We start from the raw sequence: 21909 nt of genomic DNA, 5'->3' as shown, positions 1-21909 counted from the left end.
AATAGTGACCCCAGCTTTCTCTGAATGCTCAAAACCATTCACATTAGTGGAAGTATCATATTCCTGTAAGGTGACATGACCTATTGAGTCAGCGATCTTTAACAGGTGTGCCGCAAAAGAATTTAAAACATGCGATAGCTGACTATTTAATCAAGAGCACTGACCTCTTTTCCCTTAGATTGTCAAATAAAAAATTGACAACATGCCCCAGCTGGTGTGGCTCAGTGGATTGAGTGCTGGCCTGTGAACCAAAAGGTCACTGGTTTGATTCCCAGTCAGGGCACATGCCTGGGTTGCAGGCCAGGTCCCCAGTAGGGGGTGTGCAAGAGGCAACTGAGCGACATATCTCTCACACATCAATGTTTCTCTCTCTTTCTTTCTCCCTTCCTTCCCCTCTCTCTAAAGACAAATAAATAAAAAATTTTTAACACAATTGCCATCCAGTGTGAATGAATTAAAATTATATCTATTTTTTGACAGATTGGCAAAAAGTATATTTTGGGGTATGCTGCAGATTTTTAATAATTAGTGTATGTGTGGCATGAGATGAAAAAGTTTGAAAATCGCTGACCTATGTAATTATGTTCCATTAAACTGAATAGTCGCTGGTGTGCTGTGTTAGTGTCTCTAAGCCGAGCACAGGTCCACGCCCGAGAGGACGAGATTACCACGCTGTCCTAAATACACAGCAGTAATCCCTACCAGAGCAACTCCTCCTCCGGTTATACAATGAGAAAGTCAAAACAAGCCCGAACACTGCAATGAACGTTTCCAGAACTCGAAACCTATTTTTAAGAGAAGCTTAAGAGTAATCATTTTGTATTCAAGATAAGATCGCCTACTCTGATATTTGTTCACTTGTTCAAAAGCATTAACTCAGCCTTACGTCTAAGGGATTAGTGGGAAAACCCACTAAATTAGTGGGAGCCGAAGCAGTTTCCAAAGAAACATGAGTCGTGTGCTCTTTCCCTTGAGACACTCAGGCCACTGAAGGAGGAAACAACTACCAAGCATTTTGAACCTCACTTTAAGTAGTGAAGAAGTCAAAAGTTGTTAATTCTTATGTTTTAAATGCCACCCATTTAATAGTCAAGGTCGAATTACCACGTCTTCCAAGCTTCTGAGGAAATAGAGCACAATTTTTTTTTAAATTGTACCATTAAAAGTTCTTTTGTAAAATGTGTCTTTGTAAAAAGCCTAAGCAGACCACTTCTGGGACTCCCATTTTCACACATCAGGCTCACTGAAGAGGGGATCCACGTGTACGCAGAAGTGCAAGTGTGCTGGGGGCTATGCACGATGCATCCTCCCAAACGAGACAGCGTTGCTTTGCTGAGAAGCTGGACGGCGCTCAGACACTTAGAGACTGCCTGCCTGCCTGCCTGCCTGCCTGCCTGCCGCGCTGAAAGCAAGAAAAGAAGGGGCGGCCGGGCAGACAGACCCAGAGGCACCCGAGAGCAGCTGTCAGGGAGCGGAGTCCAGCCCAGAGACAGTCGGAGGGCTCCTCCCTGGCAGCAAACCGCTGAGAAGGCAACGGGCCACCGTGAAGAAGCAAGGAGGCAGAAAGGGGCACAGGATACAGGGAGGTCGCTCCTGGAAGAGGCACGCATGTTCGTCGAGCCAGTGTGGGCAAGGGGATGGCATTTTACGCCCGAAAATAGAAGTCAATAATTCAAGCCGTGGTGTGAGGGCCAAGAAGCAAAAATAACATCCAAAGATACATGAACTTTGGCTACAGACAGGAACTCTGTTATATGTGAGCCACACAGGTCTCCCCACGCTCCCCATGCAGCCTGTCACAGGGAAGCTATGGGCGAGGACAAAAGGGGACAACCAAAGCCGGTCCCACATTCAGCGCGTCTGGAATACACACACGCTCAATTCTGAGGACCGACTGGCCTATCGCTGCTGCCATGGCCGGGCAGGGCTCCTGCCCAGCACCAGGGAGCCGCCAGCCCCATGGCCAGGGAAGGTTCACGCCGAGACACAGGCTTGCTTAGGCGGATGTTGAAAACCTCCCCGAAGAGTTTCTGTAAACTTGCCACCCTCTGATGTTTCTGATCAGGGCCTCTTCCAGCTCACGACTCCTTGCACCAGAAAATGTGCCACGTGGTGACCATGCCATCTCTGATAAGGGCTTGAAATTGAACATGCAATGTCTCCCCATTTGTGTTAAAATGTTCCCTCAAATACACTCAGTAGAAGGCAGGAGGGCCAAAGTCATCAGTTAGGGAAAAGAAGTTTAGAAAAATCAGGATTTTGACATTAATTTTTACCAAAATCAGGCACTTTAAAGGTTGAAATACATGTGCCCAAATGCATTTTATAAAAATAAATCAGTCCATTATTTTCCTCCTTAAAGCAAAAGTCCAATCTTAAGTACAATGCAAACAGTTTAGAAGAGATGTTTTTCCCCCAAAGTTTAATGCCGAAATCCTAGCATGGTGCTCAGTAAAAACTCACCAAGATGGAGGATGAGAACATGTCTCATTTACTTGAACTTATAAATATTAAAAATGTGAGGAGTGTCATGTTTTTGAGCTACCTAGCTGTCTCCTGGTAGTTTATCCCCCTCACCACCCCCCAACTCCCTTCAAGCAAAAAGATACCTCCGTGCTCACCGCCAAGGAGACCCCTGTTCCGAACCGAGAACAGAGCGATGCCCCAGTCCTTGGTTTTAGAATGAAGAGGGCCCTGGGCCCAGACGAAACGTTCAGAAAACAGCATTCATTCTATACATTATCTTCTCTTTTTTTTGCCTTCTTTTTTGGTTTATCTTTTTTTCTGTTTTTTTTTTAATTTCCTTTCTTTTATTAACGTTTATTTATTGATTCTTAGAGAGAGAAAGGGGAGAAAGAAAAAACATCAACATGTTATTCCACTTATTTGAGCATTCACTGCTTCTTTTCTTTTTTCTTGTACCTTTTTTCATTCTACAAATTTTAATTGTCTGCTTTCTCTGCGCCAGCCACAGAGCTAGAAAGTGACAACAGACCCGTGAACCAGACAGGCAGCTCTTGGGACTTACGACTAGAATAGAACCCTCGAGAACAGAAGAACACCCCCGGATCTGAAGGGAGAGGGGAGAGAGGAGGAGGGATGAGCCCGGGACAGGCTTCTGAGCCAGAGCCCCCTGCAGGGCAGCGAAGCGGGAGGTCAGTTTGAGGAGCTGACTGCTCGGGGGCACTGGGCCCTGCTTCTGAGCTAGTGGCCCCGGGAAAGGACAAGAGCCAAATAGGTTGCACCTGAGCAGTGTGTCTGGCAGATGGAGCCACCGCCTACTTGCTGTCTCCTTGCCGTGGGCACACTGAAGGGATGCTCGAGCCCTCGAGCGTGGAAGGAGGTGGGGAGAGAGCAGCGGGTGAAGCAAGGACAAACACAAATTAAAAATAGAGGTTTCGTTCTCCCCGTTGACATTAGGGGAGACACACAGCTCCCCTCGCTTCCCTTGGAGCATTTACTTTAGAAACCTTACGACTGCAAATTCTTTCTCAGTTTCTTGGAAATGTAAGTAAATCTTGTTAAAAGCTAAATAAGCCCTTTAGCCAACTTTAGGACTCCCGGAATGTTTTTCTCAAGGACCTGGGGCACATTTCTTTGGAATGTAAATATCAAAGGAACACAGCATCCCTGGTTCCCCTGTTTCTGTGGCAAGGAAACAGGAGCCTCTCTCCAAAAGCAACCTCTTGTTTTAAAGAGGCATATTTTTCCTTTACATGAAGCCCATCGGTGATCACAGGCGGTCACCCCCACTACCAGGCAAAGCCACCACAATGACCGGATGAACTCTGCATATCAGGGGCACCATCAGACCCCCTTACTTGGGGACTAGTTATCATTTATCTCGAGAACATGTGTGCACTGGGTAACACCTGCTTGGCGACATGAGGGAGGGAGACACTGCTCTGTCTTTGCCGTTTCTGAACAGAGTGCCAGCGACATGCATCGTGTTCTGGTTTAATGCTGATGCAGTAATAACAGTGTTTTCTTTTTCTACTGCCTTTGTGAAGAGCATTTCTGGGTTGGGAGACTTTGTTTTCAACTGGGAGAACAATGACTGACTTAGTGAGCACAGACTCGGACAGAGGACATCAAGGACCTTGCAGGCCACCTGGTCACAGCTACAGAAGGTCCCCAAATCTCTGATGCAACATCTCAGAGAAAAGGTACTCCCCTCTACCAAATGGGAGCTCAACATAAAGAAGTAAGCGACGAGTCTGTCTCCCTACCTGAGTCGACAGACTTGTACTTGTAGCAACTGCAGCGTGAACACTGGGACTTGCTAATGTTTCACTTCTGGAGTCGTACGTACTTCAGACCTTCGTGCTAACAACCCATCTCCCCCCGGTGAAGTATGAGAAGGAAATGAGCGGAAGGATACAGCATTTATAAGTGATTCTCAAACTTAACAGCATATTAGACTCACTGGGGGGAGGTTTTAAAATTCTGATGCCCGGCAACATCCGGAGCTCATTAAATCGGAACCTCTGGGAGAGGGACACCGCCATCATCATCTTTCCCAGTTCCCCAAGTGATTTTGGTGCTCGGACAAGTTTGAGAACCAGGGATTTACTGGAACTTCAGTGTGCCCCCGAATCATCTAAAGAGCTTGCTAAAATGCAGGTTCTGATCTGGTAGGTCTGGAGCAGGGCCTGGCAGTCTGCATTTCTGACAAGCTCCCAGCCTAAGTCACAAGGATCGAAAGACCAGCTGTGCTCTGAGGGTGGGCTCTGCAGTCGGGCTGCCCGCCACTGAACCTTGGCTCTGCACCTTGTTGTGCTTCGGTATCTTGATCTATAAAATGAGGATGATGACAATGGTACCGATCAACGTCAGTAGGAGCCATGGTCTGAGGGCTGTGTCATTCATTTCACGTAAGAGATAAGGAAATTGAAGTTCAAAGAGTGTCAGTATTTTCCCCAGGCTCACCTTCCAGTAATTGGCAGACAGACACTTGGCCTCAGGTCTCCCCCCACCCCCTCATCACACTGCTTTAAGGGTCTGGATTTAATTTAATCTCATTATCTTCCTCTCTTCCCTGTTCCGGTTGCAGAGAGTGTAAATCTGAGTGACCTCTGACCTCTCCTCTCCACTCCTTCCCTTCATAGTCAGCTGTCACTTGCCGAAACTCACCGATTTCATGCCTGCTCCCCCTACTCCATTCCCATTATTCAAGTTCCATTTCCTGTGATCTCTTTCTGGTTCTTTTCATGAGCAAAACTAGCTTCATGCTTCTCTCCATGAATGCTGGCTGTCTAACTGGTACCCTGACCCCGAAACCTTCTGCACTGCTCCCAAATTTATCCGACCATGTGACCCCCCACCTCATAACCAGCAGGGACTCTCCAGCGCCTCCCAAATACAACCCAGCCTTGGTAGCAGGCCTTTCCCTGAACCACTTTTTCTTCAGCTTCCTCTCTAATGCCTTCTGCACCTTTTCTCTCCACCGCATGCCTCAAGAGGCCGCCTTCCCTCCTCAGAATTCCTCTAGTACTTCATCTGCACCCGGTATGCTCCTGTGCAAGCAGCGCCCCTCCAGTGACCAAACAAATAAAGGAAGGGCCTTCAGTTCTTGAATTCTAACTCCCAAGGGTCTGGGATCTCACTCTCATGAATGTCCCTGGAACGCATGCCCTCAGCCACAACCCTTTGGCAGTTGTGAGGGGCGTTGTTGTCAGGATGGGCGGGGCAGGACACAATGGCGGCTGAACTACAAACATGGCGGCTGAACTACAAACATGGCGGCTGAACTACAAACATGGCGGCTGAACCACAACCCGGAAACGGCGGCTGACGTCAAACCAGGGCGCGAGGAGAACCACCAATGGTATGTTGCTGCTTTGTTCGGAGGGGACCAATCCCCAGTCCCCACGAAGAGAGACAACCAAAATAACCGCCCCCCCATATTCTCTGTTTGCTTGCAGCTTTCTCGCCCCACCGTGCGGACGGGAAATCTCGCCCAGGCGCACAAACCCCAATAAAGCTCTATACTGCCTCATTTTGTGGCTGATTAGCATTTATTCCTCGGCGGGGCCTAAGAAAACCTTTCAGCTGTGACTAATTTCTTCCTATTAACAAAGCGTATTTTCAAACGATCTCCTTCTCTAATAACTAGAGTGGATTCGAGATATTCCCTAGGAGAATAGCAGCATTGCTCACTGGCGTTCTGTTAGGATTTCTGAAGCATAAGAGAACTACAGTTAAAGCACTGAGAAGTCCACGGACCTTGCGGTTTTGTATATGCCATAGCATTCAGTGAGCTATTGCTACTAATTCTTTTTAATAAAGAGTGATATTTCTGAAAGGTAAATCAGCCAGCCCTGGCTGGGTGGCTCGGTTGGTTGGAGCGTTGTCCCGTGCACCAAAACGGCTGCAGGTTTTCCTGATCAGGGCACATACAGAAGGCGACTAATCAATGTTTCTATGTTTCTCTCTCATCAATGAACATATCCTCAGGTGAGGGTTTTTTTAAGTACATCAGCAATGGTTTTCCTTGAAAAGTGACATTTGAGATCTTGAAATAGTTAACTTCATTGCTCACATGCTTGTAGAATGTCTCTCTAAATGCTACTCCTCTCCCCTCCCCATGAGAAATCCAGCCCTGTTTCCTTAGTCAAGTGAGCGTGGGGAGGGCCCCCATCATGGAGTTCTCATCCACATGAACCAGTGGAGCCCAGACCCTGGAGCTGCACCGTCAACATGGTGGCCACTAGCCACGCAGCCACGGAACACCTTCCGTGTGACTTGTCCGAACTGAGAGGGGCTACAAAAATAGGCATCGGATTTCAAAGGCACTGTATCAAAAGGGAAGAATGTAACTATCTCGTGAACATTTTATACTGACTACATATTCAAGTAATTATATCTTGGATGTATCGGGTTAAGTCAAATCCATTAAAATTGGCGTCACTTGTTTCTGTTTCTATCTCTTGATATGGTGACTAGAAAGTCTGAAGTCACATGTGTGGCTTGCATCCATTGGCTTGCACGGGATTCCTGTTGGAAAGCACAGCCTCAGGGCGCACAGGTTATCCTGGGATGCCTGTTTAAAACGCAGATGGCCAAAACCACTGCTCTGTGGAATCTAGTTCCACTCTTTAATTTTAGGCAGAGATTAGCAGGAGCTACATGAACTAACAAGAGAGCAATTCTTCCTTTTCCTCCTTCTCCTCCCATTACCCAGTGCCTGATTCTGTTTATATGTCTCCATTGCAATGACCAAGAAAGAGGATCACTTTGGCCTAGATTATCACAAGCACCGCTCACAAGTCAGCTTTTGTATCAGCTACATCGTAGGTCTCTGACCTATGGATTGACTGTCCTGTCCACCCTAGGCCACCCCTTGTGACTGGTGTGGGGGTTGGAGAGAGGCAGGGTCAGATTAAACAGAGCACAGGACTGACATGGAACCTCCTCTCGGCAGGGGTGTGAACGCCCACCTTGTTTGGAGGGGACTGTGGGAATGGCCGGCACACACTGGGCCGGCCAGCAGTGACTTCGCTCAGAAATTGAAACAGCGCGATGCACATTCGAAGGCCCTGTGAGCACTAGAGCCGAGGACCAACTATTCCCTGAACGATGGTGCTCTGGATACATTTTCAGCCGCACCATTCTACAAATGACCATAATGACAGATCTACTCTCCTATGATTTCAGTCACATCTAAGCAACTAGCTGGCCAGATTAAACAGGAAATTTAGGTGGGGAGAGGGAGAATGCAGAGACAGAAGAAGCACTATATGGAATACAACCAAGGAATCAGAGTTCCGGTCCCGACGCTGCCACTGCCTCACCATATGACCTTGGGCAAGGCACTTGAACCTGCCTCAGGCTTGTCCTCTTTCCTGGTTGCACAATGACAGGGATGGGAAGGCTGGATGGCGTGATAGAGGTAAAGGTGCTTTTTCAAGTGCAAAGAGCTGCACAAATGCTATGTTTACAAGTGTGAGCTGTCATTAACCACGTGCTGGCTGATGGAGGAGCAACCCCACGGTAAGCCGTACCTGAGCGAACACAGCCTGTGCAGGGACCATCTGGTGGCATTTTCTTTCACCTTGCTGAAGCGCGGGGAACGTTAACGCTCAGCTCTTGTACTCGGTCGGCACCTACCTCCAGCTCTGGCTTCGTGCGTAATGTGCCTTGAGGAATTCGCCTCCGTACATCACGCCTGCTGTCAGGCCAGCAGCCCGCCTGAGCCACACAGTGCGCACTGGAGGGAAATGCGATTTATCAGCCCTGTGGCTAATGACAATTGTCATCTGAATCTGGTGGTAGCTTTTTCCAGTAACTGTCAGAATATCTCAGACTGACAATGTATCCTAATGCCCTGCCACAGCACTTGTTGAAAGAATTCAAGTGATAAGAAAAACTGTGAAGGGAAAATTCAGCTATCATGCTTTGGGGCCCAGATTTATTTCTATGCAATATCTTGGGAAAACAAAATATAACTTTCTTTGTATTATGCTCCAGTTCCTTTCCATAAGAGAAATGACCTTTTTTTCCCCAAAAAGTACTCAGTTTTAGAGAGAACCACTTCAGGAATACCGAGGATGTTTTCTTGCTTTCTTTCTTTTCTTTTTTTTGGGGGGGGGGTTCCTTTCTGGAGGGTCTGACACTTCTACTATTCCAACCACAGCAGGAGAAAAGGGTTTACCACATACTTGCATAATTGACTACAAACACAGGAATTTCCTCTGGCTCCCGGAAAAAGGAGCTCTGCCTCTTTAAGGCTCCACGGGGCTCTGGGCTCGGAAGCAGACAGAGCAGTGCTGCTGCCGCAGCAACTCGTCCTATCGATAAGGTTCAGTTAGCCAAGGTGGAGGATGGGAAAAGAATGGAGCTGTCCCAGCTACTCAATGAGATCAGGGCAAACTATGAAAAGCTCCTCACCAGAAATCAGATAGAGACCGTGCTCTCAACAAGGATCCAGGTAATGATTTCATACAGACAGGCACCTTCCAGGATAAGGAGACAATCCATGTCTACCCAATTCCTGTCCCGGCCTCTCTGAGGTACAGTATTTCCTTTTCAATGCAGCATCTACTGGGGAAGGAATTTAGGCTTGACTGCAATCTGTCGGGGACTTTAGGGGGAAAGGCTGTGATGACACTGTGAAATGACCATGACATACATGGTGATCGATGGGTTTAATTTTTGTAGAAATTAGGAGGTGGCTGACATTAATAAAACCTGGGGTCAACATACGATAAAATGGTGAACTCGAACCTCTTTTAGACATCCTCCAAGGAGGAAGCATTTCACATACCCTTCAAAGATACTACCGAGTTATTGATAGAGGTGATTTCAACAGCATCTTTGAAATGGCAAGTAGAGAAAACCGAAGTAAAATATTTCTAAACCTTTTTAATGAATTCGGTTTTATACGAGATCATTATAAATAGAAATTATCTGGGTATGTGAGCATGGCATTCAGAACAATTCTGATACAAATTAGGACAACCAAAATCCCCAAATTGATAGACTCTCCATTTAGATTATAGATTTTTGCTTTTGTGCTATAAGATGAGAATGCTTATTTCCAATACTTGGCATGTAATATTGAAGTTTAAAAAAAAAAGAAAGAGCCAAGTTAAATAAGGGCTAAATCCTAATTTCATAGACTTACTCTGTTTTAAAGTGATAATCACCTCTTAGCAATTAACTAGGGTCTTGAATCCTTAAACAAATGTACAAACATTTTAGAAACAAAGATTCAGAAATTCAGAAATTTGTTTTTAGTTTACCTACCATATCTGAGTTCAAGTTCTATTCCAGGCACCCAGTACAGCAAAGCGTTTACTTAAGAGGGGGAATATATTACTGGGAGATCATAGGACTTTACTCCATTAACTATCCACTTTTAGTAACATCACAAATTTTACCTCTGGGTAACATTGTCAGTCTTCATAAAGAACGATCGGTATCCTGGATTAAGCAAAGTCACCAGGGTATTTAACTGTTGGAATAGTTGACTCACCTTTTACAAAGAGAGTGGGGGGAAATCATGACCATTTCTGAAAATGTAAACCAAATAAACACTTTATTTTTGCAATAGTAAAAATGCAAGTTATTTCGTTTACAAGTCACAATGCTGAAATGCATCAGTTAACATATCTGCTTTGGAGGGTTGTTTTCAAAGAACTCAGAAAGCTGAAATAAATTCAAGAAAGCCTATTTAATTATTAAAAATAAAGAAACATGAGCTATTTTAGTTACTTATTGCTATATAACAAACCACCCCAAAACTTAGATTTTTTTTAAAAAATTGTATGTCCTCTCGTGATCCTGTGGGCTGCCTAGGTCCCCTGGGACGACCCTGCAGCCTCACAGGACATTGGCTGGGACAGCAATCCTCTTGGGGCACAGCTGCACTGGGTCATCCAGGGCGGCTCGTTCCTGTGTCTGGCATCTTGACGGGGTTTTTGAAAGGCTGGCTCAGCTGAGAGACTGGGCCTGTCTCTTTCTCCGTATTTCTCTCTCCATGTGGCCTCAGGCGCTCCCTCCGCCGGGCCTCTCTACACGATCTCTCCAACAAAACATTCAGACTCCTTACATGTTGGTCCAGGGCTCCCAAAGGTGCAGAAGTGGAAGTTGTCAGGACTTCTTCAGGCTTCAGCCTAGAACTGCCACTTCTGCCACATGCTGCCGGCTAAAGCACGAGACACGGGTCAGCCCGGATTCGGTGTGGATGTCCGCCGCACAAAGACATGAATTTTGGGAAGTGTGGTTCGTTGGAACCTTCTTCAGAATCCAGCTACCACACAAGCCTGGCTGCTGATTCCCAAATCCAAAAGACCAGTAAAGATCATCATTTTTGTGCACTCCTGTTTCCTAAATTCTCACAAATTTTCTTTTGCAGCTGCTCTGATAGGCGTTGCTGCTTGCTTTTGCCAAAAATGCTAAGAACAACAAGCCACGAGAAATATATGGACACTGTTCTCTAATACCTTGCCCTAAACTCTATTCATAGGTTTTCAATTACTGCAGGGCTTCCTTTAAAAAAGAATCAGTTGTGCCCTGGCTGGCGTAGCTCAGTGGATGGAGCGCGGGCTACGAACCAAAGTGTCGCAGGTTTGATTCCCAGTCAGGGCACATGGCTGGGTTGCAGGCCATGACCCCCAGCAACCGCACATTGATGTTTCTCTCTCTCTCTCTTTCTCCCTCCCTTCCCTCTCTAAAAACAAATAAATAAATAAAAATTAAAAATCTTTAAAAAAAAAGAATTGGTTGTACCATCATATGAATTCGTTTATTTTAAAATGCATTTTATAAGAACATAAAAAGGTTATAATTTTTGCTTCAAAATACGACAGCCAAGTTCATACACTGCTCCTATTGCTCTTGGGGCCAACTGCTGAGAATTCCGTCAAAAGGTACTTGCACTTAATTTCAACATCAGCATAAGAACATGTAAAGCTAACTATTACATAAAATATTCTATTTGTTATTGAATGTGAAGATATTTAGAAAACAATGGATAAGGAAGTCCTTTCTGCTATTACCCTAGATACCCAGAATTCACATGCCTTCTGAAAAGATCATATTGAAAAAGAGAAATCAGCAGTGAGGTAGCTTAACACAGAAATCTACTTTAGGATCTCTAATGCCTGCGATAACTTAATTCTCTAAATTATTCATCATATACTTTCCAGCAATGTTTACTCGCTATGTACTCAGTCCAATAATTGATTAATTTAGGATAGATAGCTATTTATTTGCTTTTATAAAGCAACCTACAGGAAAATATGGGGGGAAATAGTAGCTAATTTCGATCTTTCTTCCTTATGAATGCCACCTATAATGAAAGGTTAAAAGTCAGAGGTCTCACACTTAGGTCCTGTAAATTGTTACTTTTCATTAAAATTGGTGTATTTTCCTGCTTGTCACAGACTGCCATAGTAGGAAGAGACTTTTTAAAGATTTTATTTATTTATCACTAGAGACGGAAGGGAGGGAGAAAGAGAGAGAGAAACATCAATGTGCGGTTGCTGGGGGCCATGGCCTGCAACCCAGCCATGTGCCCTGACTGGGAATCGAACCTGCGATGCTTTGGTTCCCAGCCTGCGCTCCATCCACTGAGCTACACCAGACAGGGCAGGGAGAGACTTTTGAGGTTCATTTTACACCTGAGATAATGGAGGCTGACAGTGCCACTGACTTGCTCACATACTTAATTAGTAACTGAGCACCAAAACATACACTCGTACTCTAACAATTTAAAGAAAAAAAAATGATTGGGTTCCTATGCTATTTTTCTGTCATTGCTTTTATATGTCTCACTCTCGAGCATGCTTTCTTTTTTTGTCACTGTTGTTGCTGGCTCTCTTCTAGCTAGAAGAAGATTTAAGCAAAAAAATGGACAAAGACGAAGAGGCGCTGAAGGCAGCGCAAGCAGAACTCAAGGAAGCACGGCGCCAGTGGCACCACCTGCAAGTGGAAATCGAATCCCTCCATGCTGTGGTGAGCACGCTCTCCCCAGGAGCAACTGGCCCACGGAGGCCGCCCCCCCCGCCCCGGTGTCACCTGGGTAAGAGAGGGAAACAAACATGGTCCAGTCACCTTACAGTGAGAAACCCACAGGGAGCCAGAAATCAAGGCCACTGAGTTCTCTCCCTGGTCCCAGTCCAACGGCCCCCTCCCTCCTTCGTGGCGATAGCTGTTACCAAACTGCGCAGGGTTCAGTCCACACCTAGAAAAGGGAAGCGGCCCTTGCTCATGGCCCGCGGGTTCTCTGAGTTTTGCAGCGGGGGAACGGCGTATTCTGACGCCTCCTCGAGTTTTCGCCTGTATCCGCAGTCACCGCAGTGGGGAGGCTCTTACCCACGCTATCGAGATGTCTGATAGAAAAATATGTAAGCACTTTCCTAAACTGCCTTTTACAAGCAGTCCACTTTGCCTTTGATATTTAATAGTCTATATTTTCAACACTTAAAAAATTAAATAAGAGTAGTAAGTTTATCACACTGGGGTTTGTTTTGTTTTTATTTTTGTTTTTTCCATAAGAATTATCACAGGATTCCTTTGAAATAGGAAGCTCTCTAGCTACATATATAAAATAAATATATTGTTAATATTTAGGTCATACATAAAGCTATAAGGAAACACCTCTTCCTTAAGTGATGTAGAATTATTGCAACCTTTTTAAGAAAGAAGGCAACAAAACAGAATACAGATACTGCCGATCAGGTTTCAGAAACGCGCTTTCCTGTCCTGACTCACTGATGAAGGTCTCTCTAAAACAGGAGAGGGGCCTTGAAAGCTCCCTGCAAGCCAGCGAGCAGCATTACCAGACGCAGCTCCAAGACCTGGAGGCTGTGATCGAAGGACTAGAAAAGGAGCTACAGGAAGTGAGGCGCGGCATCGAAAAGCAGCTTCAAGAGCACGAGATGCTTCTCAACACGAAGATGAGGCTAGAACAAGAAATCGCCACTTACCGCCGCCTCCTGGAGAAGGAAGAAATCAGGTACTTAATACCATAAGAGTTCATGACAAGTGGCCAGACACGCAGAGCCACTAATGTCATTCTGATGCACTCAGAGAAACTGACTCTAAAAAAGCCATTATCACCAGGATGTGCTCACTGAGTTTCTACAATAAAACTAGCACACACTGCAAAGGATACGAGGAAGAACTAGTTCTAACCTCCACAAATTACGGACAAAACCGCCAAAGTCAGGCACATTAGCTACAACAGAGAGCACATCAAGCCTCGAACGCAATGGTAACAATTCCCAAGTCATACAACAATGATCTTTCAAAACTTGCTCACTTTCCTTGCCATGCAAACCTTTTAGTGGTAGTCACTGCCTTATACGGACCATGTGCGGGGAAAGTTTGGAAAACGATAATTACCACACATGCCCCAACAAAGGCCCACTCCTATCACACATCAGACACCAGAATATTACAGCCATGGGAAGCAGTGGAGTTGGAGGATTTAGAAAACTTCAGGATGTCCCGGTAACAAAAGCTATCAAAGAAGAATTCTTACTAATTCAATTTCATAATCTGCCCTCACTCACAAGGTCACATGGCTTTGAACACAGCACAGCCTCCAATTTTCCATTTTGTCATTAAAAAACTTTATTCTTTTTTACGTAATTTTTAAAAATTTTCAAGTACAGTCAACATACAATATTATATTACTTTCTGGCATACAACCTAGTGAGTGATCAGACCCATCTGACACCACACATAGTTATTATCATACTAGTGACTGTATCCCCTACACTGTATTTTACATCCCCACGACTGTTCTGTAACTACCAATTTGTACTTCCAATCCCTTCACATTTTGCACCCATGCAACAAGCCCCTCCCATCTGACAGCCATCAAAATGTTCTCCGTGTCTGAGTCTGTTTCCAGTCTGCTTGTTCACTTGTGTTGTTTCTTAGATTCCACATGTAAGTGAAATCATAGGGTCTTTGTCTTTCTCTGTCTTACTTCACTCAGCACAATACCCTCTAGGTCCATCCATGTTGTTGCAAGATTTCATTTTCCTATTTTGTGGCTGATTTCATATTTCATTGTATATGTGTACCATATAGGTACCACTTCGTTCAAACGAAACCTTTATTCTTTCTTGCTTCAGAATCCCGAGTCCTCTATAAAACTAGATGAAACTGCTTTAACCTATAATGTCTTGACATTTGCTAAATCTTTGAAAAACATAAAGTGAATTCAAAATATACCACTTACTAGCTGAGTGATGCCAGGGAAGTCACTAAACCTCTCTGCGCATCAGTTTTCTCACCTATAACATGGAAGAAAATATTGCCTACCTCACAGGATTGCGGTGAAGATGAAATAAATTAATGTTTGTCAAGTGCTTAAAATAGTGTTATGTAAATATACATATAATTTATTATTAAATAAAATAAAGGGTTGTGAATTTTATCTAATTCCTAATCCTTTGGGATATCGGTGACTTGGTCTTTAATATTCCTATAATATGATTTTTATTATGCCATATTTAATATATGCAAGAAAGTATCAAGAAAAATACAATGAACTCCATGTACACCACTTCCTCCAGCTCCACAGTGAAACTCACAGACTGCTGTTGAAATCTATCAACACTCCCCCACCCCCCCACGCCCCCCCCTCCCACACCACATGGCCCCAGTCTCCTCCTCCTTCCTCATTGGAACCTGGCTCTGGAATGTGATGCTTATTAGTCTCCAACTCCTGCATACTAATATGGATGTATCCCTAAACAAAATATGAAACTGTTTGGTATATTATTTCACCTTTATAAAATTAACTACAATTTACCCTGTGTTTTCAGTATGTTATATTTGGGAGATTCATCCATGAGATCCAGTGTACCCCTAATTCATATATTTTCACTGCTAAATAGTACTTCCATTGTATGAAAATACTCCAATTTATCTATTCTCTAATTGGTGAGCATTCGTTTCAATTATCTGCCAGTACGTCGTTGCTTCTATAATTCTTTCCAATTTCAGATATTACGGTTGTATCCAAGGAGGGAAAAAAGAACAAAAACCTACAAGTAGAGTTGGTTTTGTTTTACCTTCAGGTGAGTTTCTGATGTAAGTAAACTGATTTGAAAACTGAAGTGCCGCTTGCAGGGACCATAAACACTCTGACATAGCAAAAATAAGCAATATTTAAACGACTTCTGACATAAATTGACTGTGATTAGTACATACCGCAACCCTGTAATTTAATATTTCATACATAAAATTTCCACAGCCATTATAAATGAAATATCTTTCTCGACAAAAGCCCCACAAAAGTGTGAGAATGAGAAAGTGGAAACAGTGACCAGACAAGCGATATTAAATGGAAACGTCGTGAAGGAAAGCACGGAAGCCCACGGCACAATCCAGTAAGTAAAACAATCTTGACAAAGACGCAATAATAAACATGCAGAGAAATTAACTTCAGTGGGACAAGCTCAGTAATCTTTGAGTGTGTCCAAACATAATTTTAATATGTTGTGATTTGTAATCTGACGTGAGTAAATATACATAAACAAAAACTCATGAAGAAATGCTCAATCCTTAATTCACCATTTTTCTAAAAATACACCAAAATATGAGTTCCATAGATTTCCTTGAAATTATATTCCTATGATTTTTAAAAGTATGTAAGTTATAAATTCCACGATGTAAATTGTCCATGAAACTTAAAACGTAAATGTAAATTATAAATTATTCAAACTTCTTGATTTCTTTTTCATATGGAATACATATTACATATTTTTAAATATGTCCGTATTTCTTCATGTAGAAAGGTTTATTTTATCATTTCAGGACAGAGAAAGTGGATGAAGTTATCAAAGAATGGGAAGGTTCCTTCTTTAAAGATAACCCTCGATTAAGGAAAAAATCTGTTTCTCTTCGGTTTGATCTTCATTTAGCAGCCACTGATGAAGGGTGTTTACAGACTAAACAGGATAATCTACCAGATATAGAAGTCAGGCTAATCATGCGGAGATCTTGCAGTATTCCCTCTATCAAATCTCCATCAGCAGCTAATTAATCCAAAGAAAGTGTTGACTTGATTTAAAAATGACATTAGGATGGACCGAGGTGGGCCACGCTGACCCCCTTCTGTCCCAAATGTAAGTTAAGTATGTATGGTAAGTTAGGCATGTATGTTATGATTGATTGATGTGTGATTTTCTTCATGGGAAAAAATGGCAAGGGACAAAATTTCTCTGAATCTAATTATGGATGTATTTTTGGGAAAGGGGAAGCTTAAAAATAAAATCAGAAATTCAGTACAGTTTCTATTTTTTCTCCAAATAGTCTTTTTTGTTCCCTTGAAATTTTGTCAGAGACTGTAAGCATTAGTGGCTTAGTTAAATCTTGGAAATTTTAATCAATGGCTGAATACTCTAAGCAAAAGGGAATAATTTATCTAAATACTATTGTATTACGTTAAGAATCACACTGAGATATCCATCACTATTGTATGACTGGTTATATCTAAAAAGGTTTTTCTGCCCTGGCTGGTGTGGCTCAGTAGATTGAATGCCAACCTGCAAACCAAAGGGGTCTCCAGTTCGATTCCCAGTCAGGGCACATGGCTGGGAAATGCACCAGGTTCCCAGAAGGGGGCGCGCGAGGGGCAACCACGTATTGATGTTTCTCTCCCTCTCTTTCTCCCTCCTTTCCCCTCTCTCTAAAAATAAATAAAGTCTTTTTTTAAAAAAAGATTTTTCTAATTGAAAAAGAAAACAATTATAAACAAACTTTTAAAGAGGACCCCCTATTCACTTAACCAAAATTTTTCCATTTGTGACAATTCTTTGCATATTTAGAAAAATAAATTATTTCCTATGAGCAGTTCTGAACAAACTATAGAAAATAGCCCAGTGCTAATTTGATTAAATAACATTGAGCTTCATCTCAAAGTATTTTGTATTATCTGATTTCCAGAAGTTTCTTTATTGTCCTCTACCACCACCAAAAAAAAAGAGGCCAGCGGCACAAACAAATCAGGAAAACTGATCCCTACAGTGTCTAGACCGCTTCCAGCCTCGCACCATACCGGCTTTTCCATCTGTAAAGTGAAATGTGACTAACTGGAGTGTTTGATGTGACCTTAGGTAAAATAGCAGAGAAAGTCTTATAAATAGTTCCTGAAATCATTTATGTGAATTCAGATAACACTACTGTTATCTAAGCTAAGAGTATTTGCAGGATTTGTTTTTAAATTGTTCACACTGTAATAAATATGGATAGAAAATATATTTGTGAGTAAGTCGTTTTGTTGCAAAGTTTTTTAAACAACCTAATTTGTTTAACACAGGTATATTTATTTTAAGACCTTAAATAATAACTACCTGTTTTAAACATTATAAATTTATAGGCTATTAATTTTTTTCTAAACAGAAAACATGTTGAGTGCCACTCACAATACTTGTTTCCCAGCTAAAGTATCATCCAAGGGCTACAGCTGTTAGCATTTTAGTACAGCCTTTTCAATCTCTCTATCTCTCTCTCTCTCCCCCGCCAGCCTGTCCCTTTATTTCAACCAAAAAAAAACAGTATATTTTAACCAGAAGAAAATTATGTTAAATAATCTTTAATATAATACAGGGATGTAAAGTTAAAGTTTTTCTTTCAATTAACTTCAGATTACTTTTTGCCTGGCTTATTCTATTTGGTGGAAAGGAGAATTTCGTTGTCATGAAAACAACAGCATGTTAAGTGCTTACTCTTGCATAAGCATCTCACCTAAAATACATCTTAGACATACAAGTGTTTTCATTCAATATTAGTTAAGTGCTACTAACTTCATTAAAGCTTTGCAAAGTGCAATCATATAAGCTAGTGTGCTCAAGTTACTGTGCTAAGCAATGGTAATCGTATGCAGTATATCTAGCGTAATCAATTCGCAGTGTGAAAACTTAGTACTGGGCATCATGAATGTAATTGCTTATAATAGTAATTCCACTATGCAACTACTGTGTGTCACATGTGCATTTTAAACTACAGTACTTGAATTTATAACAAAGTTTTATTTGCTTTGGGGCATTTTAAATTGGGATATGAATTTACCGAGGTAAATGATAACACAATAAAAAATAATTGAAACTTGAACTCTAAATCTGTGTTGTGTTTGAGTTTGAGACACTGTGTTGAGTTTAATTTTTCCAATATGGTTGGTTAGCTCACTTGGGGAATGAAGAAAATGATAACCATGGAGGAGAGAGAAATGTTTATACTTTTTTAACAAAAGAAAAATTAAGAATGGTATATTCTAATAATAAAAATCAAAATAATCCTGTACTCCTGTACCAGTAGCCACCACACGCAAAATACTTCCTCTGCTCCCCACGCTGTACTCAGCAGGCCTGCACGTAACCCCTAATGCTTACACCAATCCCACAAGGTCTATAATATTACCCTCATTCTATAGATGGGTAGAAATTAATATTCTTCTGGTTTTCTGGAATAACTAAAACGGATGCTTCTGTAACAAAACACAAAAATAAAAAGTCATTCCAATGGCTGACAACCACAGGGTCCCGCCCGGCACTGTCACGAATTACCCCCGAAACCAGGAAGGGGTGACTTCCACGTCCTAGGCCTCAGCGTTCACACTTGAAAACAAAGGAAAAGGGTCCTCAGCAAGAATGCCTAGCCTTGCGCGTGAAAAAACCTGGCAAAGCACGACTCAATCACACAGTGCTGTTTGGATGGAAACTGTCACTGGGAAGAATCTATGAGAATGAGTATAGCTGACAATGATTAAGTAATAGTCTGAAACACAACAGGCCATGAGAATGTTTCAAAGTCTTTGCTTCCAGAAGAGTTACTCTTCCCCAGTGAGTTACCCCATTTGAGCTGTTCTACCATGATAGTTTTTAAAGCACAAAAATGTTCTTTGGAGTCAAAAAATGCATGAATTAATTAAAAATTTTCAAATGGAAGCAGTATGGTACATGAGCCAAAATTAAACTTTAAATGATACGCGTAGACACATTAAATTATCAACACATTAAATTTTTTAGAAGTTTGTGCACGGGGCAGCCCTGGGTTCTGTGTTTAGAGTGGTGGCCGGCACGTACACGCAGACTGCCCGTGTTCACGGACACACTACAAGTGAACATTTTGAAACAAGGTGCACGTGCAATTCAGTACGAGCCTTCTCCAGTTTCCCTCACGCACGTAGACCCCATCAGGGGCGTCCAACCCGAGGCCCGCAGGCTGCATGTGGCCCAGGATGGCTGTGAATGCCGCCCAACACAAACTCGTACATTTACTTAAAACCTTTCTTTGCTCATCAGTTTCTGTTAGAGTTTGTGTATTTATCATGTGGCCTAAGACAATGCTGCTTCTTCTTCCAGTGTGGCCCAGAGACGCCAAAAGTTTACACACCCCTGCCAGGAGGCTAACTTTGGGCCACATCATCCCTGTAGCGACTATACCTCTCTGCCCTTGTAGCTGAGAGCACCTATAAATAACACGTAAATAACAGGCTTGGGTATGTTCTAATAAAAGTCCAAAAAGAGGAGGCAGCCAAGATCTGCCCTAGATCCTGGCCAGCTCCTGCCCTGGACCCTCAAATAAGGTCAGTGAGTGACAGACCACACCCCAGATTCTGCAGGACCACCCTGTTCTCAAATGCTCTCATACTTTTCTACACCACATGTCAAGCTCACATCCCAAATCCCCAAGGGATTTAAAGGCCATTCAGAAGGTTGCAAAGCAAACCACACTTTGTCTGACTGTGTAAAACAACGTGGACCACTGTCCTGGAACTCTGCTGGCCGTCAGTGTTTCCCAGCCACCTAGCAACAGAAACTGAAGCCGCACAGTTTCTTCTGCTTCCACAGAAACAGCCTGTTTCATCCTGTGGCCTTATAACCAGACTTTGATAAGCTCTTTGGCTCAGGCAGAGTTCTGTCCTCCCTCTCCCTATTTTAAGAAAAAAGAAATCATTTAAAAAAGCTTCATTAGAACATACTACACACAAACTGTGTGGCTCAGTAGTTGGTTCAAAATCTTGAATCATAGGTTTTTTTGAAAATCTGTTAAACTACTAACCCTCTATGTGGGGGGGGGGGAGCACATAAAAATGTATACAGTTTTAAAGGTTCACAGACTTTCTAGAGCTGACTCATGGACTCCCAGGTGGCCAAGGGGGTGCCAGTTTTGCCTTGGTCTCTCCCACTATCTCCTTTTTCTTCCTCCTCCTGAGTCAAGTTCTCCTTGTACCCCCAATTCTGTCTCCCTCCCCATCTTCTTCCCACAGAACTATGGAAAGAAATCAGATACCTGGGCTTGAACCCCAGCTCAGTCACTCCCTAGTTCTGGCTTCCCTTGTTTTGGGGGAAGAACTTCAAAAAGTATGAATAGGGCCCTGGCACGTGTGGCTCAGTCAGTTGGAGCACCATCCCGTGCACAGAAAGGTCGCAGGTTTGATCCCCGCACATACCAGGTTGCTGGTTCCATCCCTGGTCTGGGCACGTATTGGAGGCAACCAAGCAACATTTCTCTCTCTCATTCACTCTCTCTTAAAAAAAAAAGGCAATGAAAAATGCCCTTGGATGTGGATTTTTTAAAAAAGTATGTATAGGGTCAGAGGAAAGCAGGCCAAGTTCCTGGATCTTACCCACAGAAAGAAAACTACTTGGGCCTAAGGCTATCTCTGGGGTTTACTACTAACTCCTAGGCCCCTGGGAAGGCTCCCAACAACCTTTATAGTTACAAGGGTTAAAAAGTCATATTAAGCCCTGGCTGGCGTAGCTCAGTGGATTGAGCGCAGGCTGCGAACCAAAGCGTCGCAGGTTCGATTCCCAGTCAGGGCACATGCCTGGGTTGCAGGCCACGGCCCCCAGCAACCGCACACTGATGTCTCTCTCTCTCTCTCTCTCTTTCTCCCTCCCTTCCCTCTCTAAAAATAAGTAAATAAAATCTTTAAAAAATAACAATAAAATTATTTAAAAAGTCATATTAATGATGTACTCCATATTTTCTAGGATTAATCACAATTCCAAAAGTCTGTCCTATGGTCTCCATAAATATTCCCATGCATGCAAGATCTTATGTCCTGAGTTCGCTTTGGGGCAAAAAGCAACTTAGTGTTAAGTAGAGTCTACCTTACTGAATTATTTCATTCTTCAGTGTTAATTTCCTCACGACCAGGAAAGAGATGTTTTTTCTGTTACATTTTGCCTATCTTCTTCCTTTCTTAACTTTGCAAATCTGCAGGAGTGCAGAAAGAAAATGGAGAAAACGAGATAACCATTCATTCATTCCACAGATACTGACCACCTGAACACACAGGCACTGTCCCAGAAGCCAAAAGTCCCCAACCTCAAGGAGCTTTCATTCTGATAAGAAGAAAAAGACAACAAAATAAGTGCATAGTAAACACAGTACGTTAGGTGGTGATAGGGCTACAGAGAAAGAACAAAGGACAGG

General features: G+C 43.0%; 1 protein-coding gene across 2 annotated transcripts; it reads left to right on the top strand.

Annotated features, from left to right (window-relative positions):
* Positions 1-8771: 8771 nt before the first annotated feature.
* KRT222 (keratin 222) lies at positions 8772-18519 on the top strand. 2 transcript variants are annotated; one of them, XM_045836416.1, is made up of 6 exons: positions 8772-8929; positions 12331-12459; positions 13242-13462; positions 15469-15542; positions 15719-15854; positions 16282-18519. In XM_045836416.1, exons 1-6 carry the CDS (start codon positions 8834-8836, stop codon positions 16508-16510), a joined length of 885 nt encoding a protein of 294 aa, XP_045692372.1. In that variant the 5' UTR covers positions 8772-8833; the 3' UTR covers positions 16511-18519. The 2 variants fall into 2 exon arrangements, with proteins under 2 accessions (XP_045692372.1, XP_045692373.1); XM_045836417.1 differs by having other exon boundaries at positions 8845-9011.
* The last annotated feature ends 3390 nt before the right edge of the window (positions 18520-21909 follow it).

Source organism: Phyllostomus hastatus, unplaced genomic scaffold (genome assembly GCF_019186645.2).
Source record: "Phyllostomus hastatus isolate PE091 unplaced genomic scaffold, TTU_PhHast_1.1 phas_contig_210, whole genome shotgun sequence".
Lineage (NCBI taxonomy): Eukaryota > Metazoa > Chordata > Mammalia > Chiroptera > Phyllostomidae > Phyllostomus > Phyllostomus hastatus.
This window is presented reverse-complemented; position numbering and strand designations above follow the sequence as displayed.